The sequence below is a fragment of the Hydra viridissima genome, unplaced genomic scaffold, assembly GCF_058129835.1.
Source record: "Hydra viridissima isolate aposymbiotic clone 2 unplaced genomic scaffold, HvirCarnegie_v1 scaffold_9, whole genome shotgun sequence".
Taxonomy (NCBI): Eukaryota; Metazoa; Cnidaria; class Hydrozoa; order Anthoathecata; family Hydridae; genus Hydra; species Hydra viridissima.
Window position 1 is genome coordinate 6,993,322 of NW_028324308.1, and position 18,087 is coordinate 7,011,408.

General features: G+C 30.0%; 2 protein-coding genes across 4 annotated transcripts; both read right to left on the reverse strand.

Moving 5' to 3' along the window:
• Positions 1-3,147: 3,147 nt before the first annotated feature.
• Positions 3,148-7,775, reverse strand: LOC145185615 (uncharacterized). 2 transcript variants are annotated; one of them, XM_090098927.1, is made up of 5 exons: positions 7,647-7,775; positions 5,764-7,535; positions 5,236-5,536; positions 5,047-5,131; positions 3,148-4,169 (listed from the first exon to the last, which is right to left on the reverse strand). In XM_090098927.1, the coding sequence occupies exons 2-5, from the start codon at positions 5,766-5,768 to the stop codon at positions 3,742-3,744; spliced, it is 819 nt and encodes a 272-aa protein (XP_089955053.1). In that variant the 5' UTR covers positions 5,769-7,535; positions 7,647-7,775; the 3' UTR covers positions 3,148-3,741. The 2 variants fall into 2 exon arrangements, with proteins under 2 accessions (XP_089955053.1, XP_089955054.1); XM_090098928.1 differs by lacking the exon at positions 7,647-7,775 and having other exon boundaries at positions 5,633-5,782.
• Positions 7,776-13,278: 5,503 nt separating this feature from the next.
• Positions 13,279-15,730, reverse strand: LOC145185248 (frizzled-1-like). Of its 2 annotated transcripts, none has more exons than XM_080061106.2 (2): positions 15,611-15,730; positions 13,279-15,498 (listed from the first exon to the last, which is right to left on the reverse strand). In XM_080061106.2, the coding sequence occupies exon 2, from the start codon at positions 15,454-15,456 to the stop codon at positions 13,816-13,818; it is 1,641 nt and encodes a 546-aa protein (XP_079917232.2). In that variant the 5' UTR covers positions 15,457-15,498; positions 15,611-15,730; the 3' UTR covers positions 13,279-13,815. The 2 variants fall into 2 exon arrangements, with proteins under 2 accessions (XP_079917232.2, XP_089953997.1); XM_090097871.1 differs by having other exon boundaries at positions 15,596-15,677.
• Between the last annotated feature and the right edge of the window lie 2,357 nt (positions 15,731-18,087).

Here is an 18,087-nt window from a genome sequence, read left to right on the forward strand (position 1 = left end):
ACATAATTGGTTTTTGTATTGTAATTTCTGCAATAAATGACCTAGAATAATTTTCTTTTTTTGAGAATGTGTGTATTGGTTTTACTAACTATATAGTGCCTTACCAAATTTAAACACATTTGTGTTTTAAAAAAACTAAATAATAAAAATAAATCGTTATTATTGATGTTATTTGTAGGCAAAACCTAGGCTTAATTTGTTTGCATTTTGTTAGGATCATTTAGTTGGCATATAATTGAAAATTTAGTCAAGTTGAAAATATCAGCGTTACTTCATCCACGTTTTTTGAAGAATTTAGTGTTACAAGTGAAAACGTTTTTTAGATGTCTTCATATGGCAACTTATGAAGAAATTTACCTTATAATAATTATTCTCTTTATGCCCCAGTTCTGTATCACTGACACTGTTTACACTGTTTTGTTCGTATGCTTTAATCATTTATTTTTAGCTCAATTTTTGAAATAGATTGACATTAATTTTTTTTCATTTTTAGTACTGCTTTTTTTAACGATTTGACGATTAAATTTTAAAGTTTATCACATTACATTCTTGACCCCCTCTTACTGTGAAGTTACTTCATTTTAGTTACTTTACTAATGTCGGAATCATCAGTATCGGTTCAATACCATACGGTACCATAAAAATACGGTACCATAAAAATACGGTACCATGAAAAAGGAATTGCATGGTATAGAATTTATTGTTTTTTCATTTGTTGTATTTTTATTTAAGGAATTTCTTCTATTAATATTGGCCCTGATATGTCTACTTCATGTTCCTTATCGCATTAAATTTCTTTTTCATGTTCAATTTTTTAGTACAAAACTATTCCACTCTTAAGAATTACTTCTTGACATAATTTTCAAGAGTAGAATATTTCTGCATTACAAAAATTTTATGTCTTCCTTGTCACTATCGAGATTTTATCTACGATCAGTGGTGACAAGGCCAGAAGCAGAAGATAACTCTATATTTATCATTCTCCAGAATTTGTTTATTACTACCATCGGATTCCTCACCATTATCGCTGTTGGAGCTTAAAAAAGATGATGACAAATTTGTGTTATCTTGTATAGAAATTTTATTCTACCTGGATTAAACCATTCAGCTAGTTAGGGCAACAACCTCTGTTTCGGAACACTTTTGTATAGTATTTAATTCATCATCCTTCAACAACGCATAATCTTCCCATTCCTTTTTCATAAATAGCGAACCAAATCATAACAGAAGTTGTTTAACTATCTGATTGATGCAGCTGGATCTCAAATATTTTGTGAAGAAGTGCTGAGTCAATAAAGAAGTTATACATGAAGTATCTTGAACTCTACACTCGTAAAATACTCTATTGTTCTGACTACTTGTCTCCTCCGGCCCTCTAATTAGCTCTATCAATTTATAAACCCGGTTTAAACCAAAAACTTAAGGTTGCCATTGAACTTCCTCATGTTGTAAAAGACTTTTTAATCTTCGACTATTCAGACACAAAAAGTGAATGTGAAATTATCCCTAAAAATGTTGAACTGGCAACCTTTAACTAACACGACGAAATCGACGAAAAATTTGAAGATGTAAAAAATTTGGGTGAAAGTTCTGACTCAGAATAGGTTTAGTAATAAGACAACTTTGTCATTTCAATGATATAAAGTGTGATATCAAAAATTTTTAAAATATTTGATTCTTTTAAAATAAATTTGGAATTTTTTTAAATTTTTTCAAAACTTGTCCAATTTTCTTACAAGCTATTTAAGCTGGAAGGACGAAAATTTCACTGAGGCTAAGTTATTATAGAATAACTAAAAATCCCGTAAACTTTTTACTTAACCAAGGTATTTAATTTTTGGCCACTACTTGAAGAACGAATGAAATAACGTGGAGTTGTCAATTCTTCAGAAATTTATCGATTCACTACCAAATAGATTACAAGAATGCATCAAAATCAAATGTTACCTGACACGATACTAGATTCGATGAATACCTGTTCCGCGAAGGACAAAAAGTTTTTTCTTTCCTTTGCGTTAATTTTTGTATATCGTCAGGTTAGAATTATTTTGTTCTATCTCCCATTTTAAACGTTGAAAGAAAGTTTTAGATTTTTTTCTATAAGTAAAGATTACTTAAAATTTTACAATTACTTTTTTAAAAAGTAACTTATTTTTAAAATAATTTATGTTTAAAGAAACTATTTAGAAAAAAAAAATTTTTTAATAAAATGTATTTTAAAAGTGATCATTACTTAGTAAAATTAAAAATTCATTTTCTCTCAAAGTTTAAATTGGGAGATAGAACAGAATAATTCTAACCTGACGATATGATATTTGAAAAAATATACTGTTTTATCAATAAAACAAGAACGTATGTATGTAATATATGTAGTACATATATTAATGATAACAGATCACAAAATGGCACGAACACTCAGTAATTTTTTCCTGTAATTTTTATATGACAGGAAATATAAAGTGGTTATGCAAGGGTAGGTAATAATTTTTGAAATCACTGTATTTGTGGCGCTAATGCACTTTATCAAAACCTCACCCCCTACCCCCACCCACCTTCCCTATTTTAACGATTGATTATGATAGAATATTTTATGCTGATTAAGAATCGTATAAAAACATAGGTCTCAAAATCAATGTAAAGTGCTTCTGATCTGAAGTTAAAAGTACAAAAATACACAACAAATTGGCTAATATTCGCCATCTTCAGTAAGGATTTACCTTAATATAAAATGTTAGAAGTCAAAAGGTCTATTATTACACAAACCATAAACGAATACGATTCAACAAGACTGGCACACACACATACACACACATGACCGCCGAGAGGGGAGGGGGTAGACTTAATTACTTTAAGTGCCAGGGCCGTGTGTGTACAAATAGTTTTTTAAAACAACTTTTAAAATATTTAAATAGTTTTGACTTTTAAAAGATTTAATTAATTTTCAATTTTAATTTTCAATGACCAGAGCACGCTTCTAGTGGTCCTGGGTACATAATTGATTATAATGAGGGCCCGTCAAGAAAACTTCCTCAGGGCCCGAGATTTCTCTTGGCGGCTATGCACACACACACACACACACACACACCTCAAGTTGCCTCACACACAGGGCAACTCAAAATATGCAAACGCAAAACTAAGAGAACTATATCTGTCAAACATGATTACTTTTTGAAAAAAAATTAACAATCTTAATACACTGACATATATCTTTTTGATATCGTTTTAAGTCATTCTTTTTTTTTTTTTTTTTGTTTATCTCTTGTAAAAGTATATTTAACATTTTATAATAGTGTAAAATGTGGTTCATTTAGTATCAGTCTCTACTAATTAATAATGAACAGATTACAGATACGTTTGATAAATAATTTTCATTTGATAAGTTTAAATGATATTAGTAAACTGAGGTTTTGACGAAAAATCAATTCCGAGAAAAAATAAATTTCTGAGGGGCGGGATCCATTTCAAAAAGTTCCTTAATTTCTGAAAAATAAAGGCAACACCGATATTTTTTAGGAATTTTCAAAATTCCGATATCAAAATTTGGCAACAACATTTTAGGCTTACACATAATTAAAAATCTTAATCCACTGATATATCTTTTTTTTTTATTTTTATTCTCGAATAATGAATTTGTGTGAATTTTTTTTAGCCAAACAATTAAATGTATTGGATAAAAACAAAGTGGTTTAAAAAACATTCTTGTTTTGTAGAAGTCTTAAAGTTTTTACAGCTTTAAAAACTTCAAGACTTCTCAAACACCATAATTTCAACATTATATAAATAATTTTCAGGCCGGGTATTCGCATAAAACATGTAAACATAACGCCCCCGTAAATATTTCACTTGACCCGGAATTGGACCCTCACAAAACACAGGTTTACTGGTAACGGTGTAGAAATGGTGCTTTGCGCATAATGTGTTAGCTAAATAGTCGCGTACAACATCTCCTATACTAAAACCAAAAAGATAGTCACTGGTAGGTTGTTGAGATAAGTTTACGACACCCAGATATTCAACTAACACTGATCTTTCTAAATCAATTAGAAGCCATACCGATGGTTGATCGCAACGAGCACTATTAATCAAATATCCGTCAGTAAAGAGTTGGTCTGGAACTGGTGTTCCATATTCGCAAGTTGCAGTTTTTCCCAATGCGACGTTTACTCGACCTGGAAAACGAGATTGTATATTTAAATTTAAATTACAAATAATAAACAATTTACTGTACACTGCAAGTTTCAAAAGGAAACTAAGATATAATCTAGACTTAGTTAATCGCCCAGCCAGATGAGAAGCTTTTTGCCAAGTGTCTTTTAATAAGTATTTGTACTTTAAGGGACATTTCCTCTGATTGTTGAAACATTTAATTGGCGTCCTGGAATTTGTTTAGGCGAAAGTTGGATTGCCTATTAATATGCAGACGACATATTTGGTCAAGGTCTTTTTGGCCACAGAAGATTGCTTATCTCTTCTGTTGGAATGTTTGATCAAGTATAGATAAGAGAGCAGAAGTTTTGATTTGATGGACCTTACAATTTTAAAGATAAGTTCTCTCTTAGCTAGCATGTGGTTGCCACTAAGAGAGAACAGCTCATTAAGATTATAAGGTCTGTCAGGTTTCCTACCAAGACTATGCAACTGCTTGTATAGTTTTAAGATACATCTTACAGCGCTTTGGTTCAATTTCAAGTTTTCCGCGACTTTTCTTTGTATAAACTTTTATTTTCAACCTATTTGTACGAAATGAGTTTTCATATCTCAATTTCTTTACACTACATCTTAAAAACAGCTTAATCACTCTTTTTAAAACTTAAAACACTTATTCTTTGAATTGTTTTAATACTTTTTTAAACAAACTACGTAATATTTGTATCACAAGAACGTCTTATTTGTTCTTTATTTGGTATTGAACCCATCGTCATCGACTTTTTTTATTTCCCAGTTAAATGTTTTTTTCTTTAACCACCTTAAGGCATCAGTATTTATCATCATTAGCCTCTCTTTGATGTTATAATAGTTAAAAATTCATAGGAATGTAAAAATTACCTTCACAGTAGTATTCTTCAGTATGGCAAGATGCTATACAGGACTGGTCCAGGTTACACGGATCTTGGCGACATGCTTGTCCCATCTAATTGAATATCAAATAAAGGTGAAAGTTTATTACTTTATATGCATTTTGTGGTATTTTTTTTTTAAGTATATAGTTTTTTTTTACATTTGAAAATAACTTACATTTTTTGAGGTGTAGTTTGTTGAAAGAAATGTCGAACCGACTCTAGATACACTAGTAGCGTCAGAGAGTCCGGAAAACAGCTCACATATCTTTTGATTCTGAGCGAAGTTCACAAACTCACAATTATTGGTGGTTATACAATTTAAAATACATTTTTCTTGGTCTGTGCTTTCAACAGTTTTTAGTAAACTTCCTTGTACATATGTATCCGTGAGCACAATGTCGAAAACAGCTTCGTAACGACAATCCAGTCTCACAACGAATGAATAAACTGATTGAATTACAAAAGCAAGAACGAATCTGATAACAAAAAAAAAAGAAAAAAAAAAAGGAAATTGAGACGTAGATAATTTTTTTTGCTATGAACTTTGAAAAAAAAATATTTGCAAATCTTACACATTAAGCAAAAAATTTTATTCGTTTATATTTCAAGTATGTGTATGTGCACAAGCGTGCTTGTGTGCACGTGTATTGAATCGTGTGCGTTTCAAATTGGTGTTTTAAACTGACAAAAATGTTTTCCTTACTTCATTTTTGTGGTGCAGCGAAAAAAAATGTCGATGTGTTATTTTTATGATAACCAGCTCGTGAATATTAATAACCTGTAGTTTGAATGTCGGTTCGTTATGTCACCGATATCACTAGGATTTTTTAATACAAATTGTTTTTTTATCAATATCATTTGGAGAAATCTAAATGCAAATGATTTATTCATTTTAAAGCCTACAAGATTGCATAAAATTTACAAATGATTTTACATCAACAGTTCATGATCATACTTATAAATTTTTGATTTTATTCAATAGCAATTTTGTTACAATTATATGAAGCTTGTCCAATTAAGACGATCTATAAAGTTAACCAAAAGTGTGAAATTCAATTTTAATGTTTAATAAAAATTGGTCATTCGCAAAAACAAGTTTTCCTGTTATAATTAACTAATCATGCCAAGTGATTTATGCCTTCCATGTAATGGCTTGGCTAAGTTGATCAATTTTCCAATTTTAAAACAAAACATTTACTGAGTTATTTTACTATCGGATTTTATGATATTTTGGTATCGGATTTTATGATATTTGTTAAACTTTTAATTTTACTGTTATTTAAATCATCCAGATTTTAAATTTTACGTAAATACTCCTGCTCCATAGATGTGAACTGTTCGATCTTCGCCCTGAGGTAGGTAAGTGTCAAGGCTTCCTGCCCCTAACATCCCCAACATTTATATTACAGCCGCAGAATTGCGCACAAGACCTAAATCACAAAATTAAAAATTAATTAAATTTAATTAAAAATTAAGTGATTGGTCACTGCAACTTATTCTACTAAATCCAAATCAATGTGAATAACACTCATCTACTCTTAAAGTAATTATGTTTATAATTTTTAATTGAGTATAATATAGCCTTTAATGACTCCAAAAAAGTAAATATTCCTTTAGAAGATTTTATATTAATGTTCCCATCTCAATGAGAGAAGTCCAGCAAACTTCAAGTTAAAATATTTAAATTGCGCAAGAAAACAAAGAGAAAAAGAAGGAGCAATATTTTTCGCAGTGATTGTTTTTTTTACTTTTTTTTGGGGGTGGGGTGGGGGTGGTCAGGGGTGGGGATACTTCAGAAATGGTAAATATCTTCTTTTGTAAAAATTATTTAAAAGAAATTTTTTGCTGTTTTGACCATTTTTTCAATCTTTTTCCTAAACTCTTATTTTTTTTTAAAAGTTCTAAACATAAAATTCTTTTAAACATTAATAGATTTTGTAAAGTGTTAAACTGTATGATTATTTAATTATTTTATATTTATTGAAAGTAGATTGAATGTTCAAGTTTGCTTCTCAGGGTGTGAGATTTTCTTCAAAATAAATAAAAACAAAAAAGTTTTTGTTTTTGTTATCATTCAATCACAAAACCTTGTTTACTGACAATTTAATAGTTAGATTAGTCATTGTCTTTTTTTTGAAAGATAACGGATACTTTTCTAAACTGATGTAAAGAATGATAAAAAAAGTATTTGTCTCATCACTACGCTAATTATGTGGTGATAATTTTGTGGTGATGATTATGTGATGATGAACGAGAAAAATTACTGTCAAATATAGTCCTAAATGTTTCAGAGTATATTTGATAGTGGTTTCAGATAAGCAGATAAGCAGAAACCATGTAAAAATGCAATCGTTGAATCCGATTCTCTTCTCAATTCACCGAGTGCGCTTGGTTAAAAATAGATTTTTGAACACAGTCAGCTCCCTTTTCAAAATATTTATGATAAATGTTGCTCATCATGCTATTCGTTTGAACCTGAACATAGAATAAAATAGAGAAATACTTTGTCAGAATATTCCAGAAATAGAATTTTTTTCTAAAAAGAAAAACAAATCAAGATGGAACGAAGATAAATGTTTCACATACGGCAATAGTTCTTTTAGTGGAAATAAAAGCTTCTACAGTAATTCTTAACAACCAACACCAAACATAAACACAAGTATAAACAGCATAATAGATATCTAAAAGACTCCTTTGGTATTGTATTCCGTCTATTTTTTTTCATAAACCATTCTATGTTTTGATTATGTTTATTATGTTAATTATGATTATGTTTATTATGTTAATTATGATTATGTTTTGATTATGTTTCGTTATGTTTTGATGCTTTCGTTATTTTTCATTAGTAAGAGTTTTTTTTAATCTATTATTTGTTTGAGAGTTCCTTTTTAATGGCTTTGGCCGTTATGCTAGTGATTTCAGTATAGATATCTGTAAATAAAAATAACCACACGAACTTTTAGCGAAGGTTTTAAACTTTCACATAAATTCAAGAAGTTAATTTCATTCAGTATCGACAAACACACACAGACATGAACTTCTTTCATATGTTCGCTTAATTTATGCGTCTGCAAAATATTTTCTAGAAAAAAATAGTCTAGCTTGTTGAAACAAAGATTTCTTTTGATTTTAATATTAAAAATATTACAAACACAATTCTCATTGAGACGGATGAACTTTGACAACATTGAAATTAAAATGTCAATGGCATTTATCCGGTTTTAAGTCATAACTGATTTGTCTCCGTCCCTCGGCAGTTTTCTTTTAATTGGTTATAACTTCGAATTGGTAATATTTTCAAAGTATATATATATACATTATGTCGTCATATGTTAAAAGGTTTCTTTTGCGATAAAAGTATATTGATTAACGTATTTAATTATTAAAATATGAATTATTTAAGTTAATTTAGCTTTTATAAATTAACAAGCGCTGTCTAAAGTTTTTTTCTACCTTGTTAATTTGGTCACGGACGTATAAGAGATGGACGTGCAACTCATTGTTTTACATCAAAGAGGCCGCAGAAATCAGCGAGCCATGCGAGTTTTCGACAAACTCTAAATATTCACTCGTCACCAAAAAATCTATTAAAATGCCTGCTGACAGATTTAAAACAGAAACTCTGAAAACGTGGTATTAGTTTAAACTTTTATAGCATTTGTTTACAAGGCTGTTCAGGACAAAGTAGCCACTTCGCGTATTGACAAATTACTAAACAAATTACGCCAAAGTAAAAGAAATTAGTTGTCGGCACGAACAGTTTTTATCTTTTTTTTTCAAGATGAACATTTGTAAATTTGGGAATTTTTTTCGTGTAAACAAATTCTGTCAATGATAAAATAGATCTGTAAGGCTAATTTTAAAATGACTAAAAAATTATAGCGAAATAAAAAAAAAGCTTAAATAAAATTTTTTGTTAAGATCTGGTTTCATTAAATTCCTTGGTCCTTCATTCACCAACCTTAATTTTGTGTATTTTTTTAGTATTTTTTCCAATATCTCGCCATTGTTTGTCTCGACTACTCTATAAGCTTCATAATATATACTCCACTATGTATTATTTTTTCAGTAGGTGTTATTTAGCTGGTAAATCATATTATGTCAACATTAAATACTTAATTATTCTTGCGGTTTGCCATAAAATGGCTTTACCAAATTCTTTAAAACTGTGACAAATTATTTTTTTCTTTACTGTATTTACATTCACTTTATGTATAAGTTATTTATCCTTAACTGTATATATTTCTGTTGTTAAACATAAAAATGGAAAGTTCTATAATATTCATAAACTGGAAGTCTATAGCAATATAGTAGACGGAGTAGTTGCCTGGACATGAAACCATGCTTTAGGTTGCTACAAAGCTAGCTACAAAGCTAGTTGATATTTTGTATTATTTATTATATCTCTAGTTATACATGTACTAAAGTAGTTAAGTAAATGATCTCAATTTCTATATCATTATCAGCGTTACTTCTTAAAATTTTAAGAATATCTAGCTATACAAAGTTAAGCTTAAAATTTGCTTCTACTGCTGTTATTTTAATAACTAAAAGGAACTTGATGTGACTGGTTAGACGAGACCAAAAATATTCGACGAATCCGGCAGACTTTAAGAAAATTAAATTTCTATTGTTTAAAACAAAAGATTTGTAACAATTTAAAACGTGCATGGCTCGCAAAAAAAAACAAAACAATAACGTTGCACGTCCTTCACTTATACGTCCATAATTTGGTGATTGCATTTTGTAGATTGTATGTAAGGTTTAGTTCCGGTCGATTAAGGTGAGTTTTCACTCATTCGTTTTAGCTACGGGAAAGGGGAAAGGAATGGGAAAATTAAACATGTGAGCATGCGCAGTGATTAATTTTCAAAATTAAATTACAAATTGCGCATGTTCATGTGATTAATTTTTCCATTTCTTTCCCTTTCCCGTAGCTAAAACGGATGAGTGGAAACTCATCTTTACGGTTCAGGTCGAGTTTTGGTAGTAAAATTTAAATTGATTGATTCGGATTTTATTTGAAATTTACAAAAGTGTATTAGTCCTAATGAACTTTTACAATTTATTTTCGAAGTTAATTTTCGCAAAAGTACGCCAAAGACAGCAATTTTCTATTCATTCGCAAACACAGGTGAAGCTAAAATAAAAAAAGTCTTCTTTTACAGAATGAGTGTTTCTTGATTGGTAGGCAAGTCTCCCGTTTCAATAAGGGTATTGTGGTTAAAAAAATAAAGTTCTATATGCAATTTTTTTTTATTGGAATCAATAATAGCAGCAAGTAAATTGAACAACAAGGTTTTTGTTTCCTTATATCTGATTTTAATGGGCCAATGCCGAATCTTGTCTTTTTTCTTCTCTATCACCTCAATAAAATAAATTTTGAAAATTTATTCTTTATATTTGCATGCAATTTTTGCAATAAATAGTAGGGGAACATAAGGGGCATCATATCCGGGAGGCATGATGTACTTTAAATTCAACGCCAAGAAATATTACAATCTAGATTGTAATATTTCTTGGCGTTATTATTTGGCGTTAATACTTCTATAATAGTAATGGCGTTAATATTTCACAGATATCTGTGATAATTTTAAATTTTAGATAGAAAAGATTGGTCATAGTTTTTGAAGTTATTTCTAGATTTTTGTTATAGGCTTGTGCCCACTCCTCCTCCCCCTGTTTACCCTACCCTATTTTAATGTTTAAATTATCTTCTTCACAAATACTTATAATGAAATTGTTTTGTTTTTTCAGATATTTTATCAGCAAAATACATACAATAGAGCTGTTTTATCTGGAAAATGTAATAGTTAAGCAATCTTTTTTATCTACAGAGAATATATTGAAAGTTCAGCACTGGACAATGACTTCTTATAGTTTGAAAAACTAACAAGTTATATATTTAATATACCTTTAGTGAATAGGAGAAACCGTAGGCTTCCATGACATTTGTATGGCATGTGACTAAGATTTATGTCTAGTTTACAAAATCTTTCAGAAGATGACTAAATTACGAAAACTATAATTTCTTCGGGTCTGGCTTACTACGTTTATTACTAATGAAATTTTTTTTTGGCTAAAATTAGAAGCGTTAGAGCGCTTTAATTGTCATCTGAAAAATGTAAACTAGGCATAGAAGGTCTTTTAAGTAAGAAGATTTTACAAGTAAGCCGATGATAAAATCCAGAAGATTGGAGAATAACAATAGTTTAAAGCAAACCCTGATATCTTTCTGCATAATAGTAACATTTTTGGTGCTACTCCAATCATATATATTTGTAAGATAGCCATTATAAAATTAAAAGAGAAATTTAAATATGAAATACTCCAGAAAATTAATATAGGCTAAACGCATTTTAGCAACATATATTTACAAAACAAACTTATGAAAATTTTATCTGCTTTTACTTGTATTTTGTTACCAAAGGTCTTTCTAAACCAAAATCAAAAATCTAGTTTCTATTTAGTGAGGTTGATTATAATGTATCCATAGGCAGTATGTAAACAGACAGAACTTTAAGATGACTAGAGGAGGTTGTCTGCATCGCAAGAATAGCCTTAGGAAGTAGTTCAAGTTGAACACGAGAACTATTCATCTATATAGCTGCCATAGGTAATAAAATTGATAAATTATGCTTGAGATTAAGTGTCGACTCTTCTAACACCATTCCCAACTCATGCTAAATTTGTTGTAAATGGAAATAAACTTGCTTAAAACTAATAGAGTTAAAATACTGATTATCTATAATCTTTGTCTTTCTTCCTTTTTAGTAACTTTTTAGCAACTTTTTAGCATTCATTAATGCTTTAATATGTACAATTATATTTCTTCGTTTTTTAATTTTTTTTTTTAATCCATAGAGTTAGGTAAGAGTATGGAAAAAAGATCACGCTAGTTTGATAAATTCTTGCTGAGCGTAATGTAGTCAATCACCAAGAAGTCTGTTAAGATAATTAGATCCATTCTTTAATTATTTATTTTATCTGGTCAACTTTTTATAAGATCACACCGTTTATTAAAAATTTAAACAAAATAAAAAGCATAAGAAATATTGTTTTTTAACGAAGTAGCAGCAATTAATTATGATTTATATAAATCTTAAATTAACCAAGAGCTATGCTGTCTTAAACATTTTATGATTTCAAAGTTACTTCATTTGTTATTTACGTTACTTATATGCTTAGCTTAGGCGTTGCGAACATGACATTTTTGTAAATAACTGAACTGGAATTTTTTAGCGGATGTAAAATTTTAGTGGGAACTTTTAAGAGAAATGAATCTCGTAAATAGCTGCATTAACTCGAAGCAATATTGTGCAAATTCAGATTTATGATATTCATTTCGTATTTAACACAAAAAAGAAAAACTACTAAATGAAATGATAACAAGTGGAATTAGAAACGAGTGGAATAAGAACTAGTAATTTATTAGGGAAAAAAAAACAATCAGTGTTTACATTTGTTATTTCATTACTCGTGTTTTTTTTAGCTATTTATACGTTAATATTTTGATAGTTGATTAATATATCCTGTTGCAAGGTAGTTTTACGAGGTAACTAATGCACTTAACGTTATATTCTACTGATATTTTATTTACTTTACACGTAAATGAAAATTTAATGACATCATAGTAAATAACCGTCATTAGGTCAATCCTTTTAAAATTGTTGCATCATTGTAAACTCTTGATGGTAACTGCAAGTTCGGATACCACCAACAGGATGTGTGCTCGGAAAAATATTTCATAGAAAACAGTATCATTTGAACTTTATGAAGTTTCATCAAAATGATTTTCACAATAATTTACTTACTTCGGAGATTTGTGTAAAAATTGGTGAATCAAAATTCGATTCTCGTTTAAAAAAGTAAAAGCTTGAAAACAACCAAATACTGTGCTCTAAAATCCGTTTTTCTGGAGAAGCTCCAAAACGGCTCTCTAGAGAATTATATTTCCTGCAAGAGATTTAATTCAATTCATTACTATTAATGTGTTATTTGTTTCCGTTTATCGGCAAGAAAAAAAAAAAAAAAAAAAAAAAACTATATATAACAATGAATGGGACAACAAAAAATAAGGTATCTCTAGAGAATTCAATTCTACAATCCAAGTAAATTTAGATATTTTGAAAATGTGATGTAGTTAAAATGACGACTTTACATTATTCTGCCAATTACCTATTACTAACTACTTAAAAGGGAAAAAGAAAAAAAAATCTAGCAAAAACATTTTCTTCTACAAAAATCGTTTGTCAATGAAATAATAATAAACAAAATCTATCGTACATTATTTGCCCATCTTAAACTTCATACACCGGAAAAATAAACTAGTAAAATATTCAATATATAGATGTATATATGTGTGTGTGTATATATACACACATACACATAAACTCCTGCATATATACATGTTAAATAAAATTGAAATTTTTAAATGTTATTTTTGTAGTATTTTAGTTAACAGTAAATTTCAAAACATGACTTAAATTAAAAAATCAAAAGGAAATTTAAAAAGCATAAGTAAAAATAAATGTTCTATCTTTAACAAAATAAATTTATGATGTTAAAATCTTTTTTTTTTTTTAAATTAAGCTTTACAAAGCTTCAGCTATCTAAATACCGCTAATCCTTCATCTTGTCTAATGATAAACTTTACTTAATAGTTTAAGCAGTTACATGGAGAGCCAGTGCTTTTTAAAATGTCTCACTTGACCTACAACTGATTCAAAAAACATTTGATAAATGTCCAGTTCTACTAACAAGCTGTCTTACCAGTTAAAGTTGTATGTACTGAACCATCTTTTGAGTTTACTTTTCTAGGAACTCTTTGATGCAGGATTTTTATGTAATAAAACTGTTTCCATGATTGAATAGTTTTACCTGACCATATCCAAAATCCACTAGTAATACCAACCATTAAAAGCATCAAGTACTTGATCATAAACACAGCAAAATCAGGCCGCTCTTCACCAACAAACTTATAACATGATTGTTCATTACAGTTCTCAGACATAAGAAGCCAAGCACTTATCCATGACTTATCCCAAATAGACCTGTAAGTCTGTTCATAAAACAGGCAAGCAATCACAATTATGGCAGGTAAGGAATATAACAAGGAGAATATACCAATCCTTACCATCAGCTTTGTAAGTTTATCAGTACGAAGAGAGTGATCTGTTTTTAATACCTTGCGAATGCGAATTAATGCAACAAAGCCTGCCAAAAGAAAAATTGACCCAACAACCAAATAAAAAAACAAAGGCGCTAAAAGAAATCCACGTAGAGCTTGTAAATTTTTACCGCCAACAAAACATATACCAGATAACAAATCACCATCAACTTGATTCATGGCTAATATTGCTATTGTTTTTGCAGCAGGAATTGCCCATGCTGCAGCATGAAAGTATTGGGAGCTTGCTTCTATTGCTTCATGTCCCCATTTTAATCCTGCAGCAAGAAACCATGTTAATGTCAAAATAACCCACCAAATAGAAGCAGACATAAGAAAAAAATAAATGAACATAAAATCTACGGTACAAGCTGCATTTTCAGTTCCTTGATTTAATAATTCAAATCCACTATCTATTTTGTGACAAGCAACAGCATTATCTGATAAAGAACCACAAATAAATGCAATAGAAATCATAAAGTAGCAACCTGAGAGAAATATTATAGGCCGCTCAGGATAACGAAACCTTGACATATCAACAAAGAATGTCACCAGAGTAAATGCTGTTGAAATTAGACAGATGACAGACCAAAATAAAACCCAATTCCTTGCAAAGTCTTTTTCTTTCCCTGTAAAATACACAGGCTCACATTCAGATGCACAGCCAGCTTTACCCATGAAGTTATAATGCTTAGCATCTTTTTGTTGTGTAGTTGGACAGCGATAATCATTATAACTTGTTTGAGTTCGATTTTTAACTCTTGGTTTTTCTTCTTGTTTTTGTGTTTCTGTTTTATCAATACAAAGAGTATTGGTGTTAGGATCTGGATATCTTTCACATCTTAAGGATTCAGGCCACACAAATCCAAATTTTTGCATGATACTTATGCAACCACTTCGTGCTCGTTCACAGAGTGGCTTGCATGGTGGTAATGGTCCATGGCTGATACAGACAGGTGCATACACACTACAGAGAAAGAATTCTAAGTCGTCAGAACATCCTACTTTGACCAGCGGTCTAAATTGAGATACTTCCGAGTTGGCTTCTTCAGGATTACGATGTTCTAACAAATTGGGGAACATTGTCATGTTGTATGGCATTTTACTGCAAATATGAAAATTTTGTCCAAACGAAATACATTTAGCGTTGGCAGCGCTTTCTAATAAATCAAAGCAACAACCAAATAAAGACCAAACCAGTAAGAACTTTCTTATCATAGTTTTCATATCAAAGTCTAATAATTATTCCAAACACATTCGTTTGATTATCTAAAATAAAATAGACAGTCTGATAGCTAATAAAACAATTTATAAAATACAATATTTGTGTGTGTATGTGTTTTTATGTAATTACAAATTAATATACAGATGTGAAATTTACGGTATATTTGTCAACGAAAATCCAGTTAACTTTATTGGGATAAATCATTCAAGCAACTTTGTTATTCGAGAGTAAACAAAGGCATATAAACTATTATTGAGATAATAATGACTAACTTCTCAGTAATAAAAGAAACAAACGTTTCACGAGATAACAATAATAGCATTGTAACCTTCGCGACAAATTAAATTACATTTGATGGCTCGCGGGAATAACAAAAAATCATAACACAAGTTCTAAAATTCTGGAAATCAAAGCTTATATAGTCAATAAATTTTTAAATTTTTCTGTGTGTTTTTAGAATACAACTTTTTAGAAAACGAATAAATTTTCTTTTTTTTTTTTTTTTTTTTTTTTTTTTGTGTGGTCGTTTTTTACTTTGAACACCCGAACGCAGAATGACTTGAAATTCCGTGTTCGATTTTTAATATCAGGTCTAAATCCTGGTTTTTACGGTTCGGTACGCTAACGATGGAATTACGGGGATTTTCTGGATATCGACAAACCACCATTCTGCCCTATTCAAAAAATCGATTCAAATTAAAAATTTATTGGTATTTACAACAACTACAACTATTGCAATCTTCAGGTCTAGTGAAATAACTTCAACGTCTTCAGATTACACTGGTTGAGGAAATTTTAACTTTGTTTTTGTCACATTAAAATAAGTTTGAAACTTTTAATCTACTACTAGTACTGTACTAGTACTGTACTAGGGCCACCGAACAATAATATATCAATCAAAAAAAAAAAATTGACACATCAGGTTTCCCTGTTACATAAAAAACACATATGTTCGTGTAAAGTACAAAAATCAGCTATATTTAGAGAAATTATTGCTTAAGGTACAATAAATACTTATGATTTTGTGAATACTTGGCTACTTGTAGGTCCCTTCTCCATTATGCGCTTCTCCATTAAAGCAATTTCCTAATGGAACCTCTGGCCTTGTTCATTCACAGCGCCCAGACTTGCCGGAAAGAAATCCAGATGAGAGTCCAGCATATATATTTTAAAGAACATATTATAACCCAAAGCTTTACATGACATTATTAGTTCATTTATTAAGTCTTTGTAATCTTCCACTTTATGGTTTCCAAAAAAATTTTGGGCTAAACATTTCCAGACAAATTTTTCCTGATCGTTCAGTTTTTTTCAAAGCTTCTATTTAGTTCTGTCAAAGTTTCTATTTAGTTTATTTAGTTTTTATAGAAACTAAATAAGCTAAACTAAACGAAACTAAATAGAAGCCCTCTTTAATTTTTGTCTAGCTGAATTTGGGGAATCTCTCATTCAGATATAAAAATCCACTGCCATTTTTAGGCATAGCTTTTATAAAAAATTTTATCAGGCTAAGCTTTATGGTAACGGGGTCATCAGGGTTCACTAAATGATTATTTTAAAATTTTTTATGACCTGGAGTAAGTGATTCACGCTTGGGACAAATATTTTTTATATGGTGACTTTTTCTATCTCTACTGTTCCATTCGCAAATGAAACAACAAATTTGTATAATCAAGTTGTAATACAAGCAGTGACTTGAATCATATTCAAAACTTAGCAAATTCATCACAAGAGAAACGTTATTACAATAGACTAAATTATCTGCTTTAGAAAAGTAAGGTTTTATTTCATTATCAAGATGTCGAAAATAAGAGATTTTTGTATCATGAGAAAGTAAATTCCAGTCATTTAATCTAGGCCTCAAAGTTCTGCCTATTTTTTAGACAGATTCAAATCACGTACTAAATCATTAAAATCATTTTGTGTCAATGAGTGAAGTTCTTTTAAAGTTGACGGTTTATAACTTGGGTCACTATCTTGAGATTTTGACTCAAGTTATAAACCGTCAACTTTTTGCGAAGTTAGTACAAGTTCCAAACTAGAATCCTGACGTTCTGATTAATTTGGAGGCTTTGGCACAGGCAGTTCGGCACTATGTAGGGTGGGTCTGTTGGCCGAAGACAAATTGAGATACTAGATAATTTTATTTCAGTCAAACAAAATTTACAATCCCTTTTATTTCAGTCAAACAAAATTTACAATCACTTACATAATCTTTTGGTTCCAATAATTCATAAGAACTTGTTTCTATTGATGCTAGAGAGCAAAACACATCAATATATTTGCTTTGAATCACGTCTTTAACTTTACTATCTTTTAAAACTAATGACTTTCGAAAGTCTCCTTTAAACCATTTTTTTTTGGCCGCATGATTAAACTAAGCAAAAAACATCATAGCAAAAGTCTTTAAACAAATAGACAACACTTCAGTGTTTGCCAATATTGACTTAAGTGCCATCGCAGGCAATAGCCCTTTGATCCTCTGTTTTTACTTTATTCTCAAATAGAGTCCTAGTTACCAGTAGTCATGCACTGGGACCTTCACTGGAAGGTGTAATGTGGTCTCGGTATTCGCGAATTAGACACATGCACTTCTACGATAGTCCGCCCATGGTTTTTGTCATCCTTTCTAG

Bases quoted from the DNA above. Each gene is read 5' to 3' on its own strand.
- LOC145185615 (XM_090098927.1), bottom strand. The intron at 5,132-5,235 runs GTAAGTTATTTT...ATATTCAATTAG, and splicing joins CAAACTACACCTCAAAAAAT to ATGGGACAAGCATGTCGCCA. The intron at 4,170-5,046 runs GTAATTTTTACA...CTCGTTTTCCAG, and splicing joins TGAAGAATACTACTGTGAAG to GTCGAGTAAACGTCGCATTG.
- LOC145185248 (XM_080061106.2), bottom strand. From the start codon at position 15,456: ATGAAAACTATGATAAGAAAGTTCTTACTGGTTTGGTCTTTATTTGGT.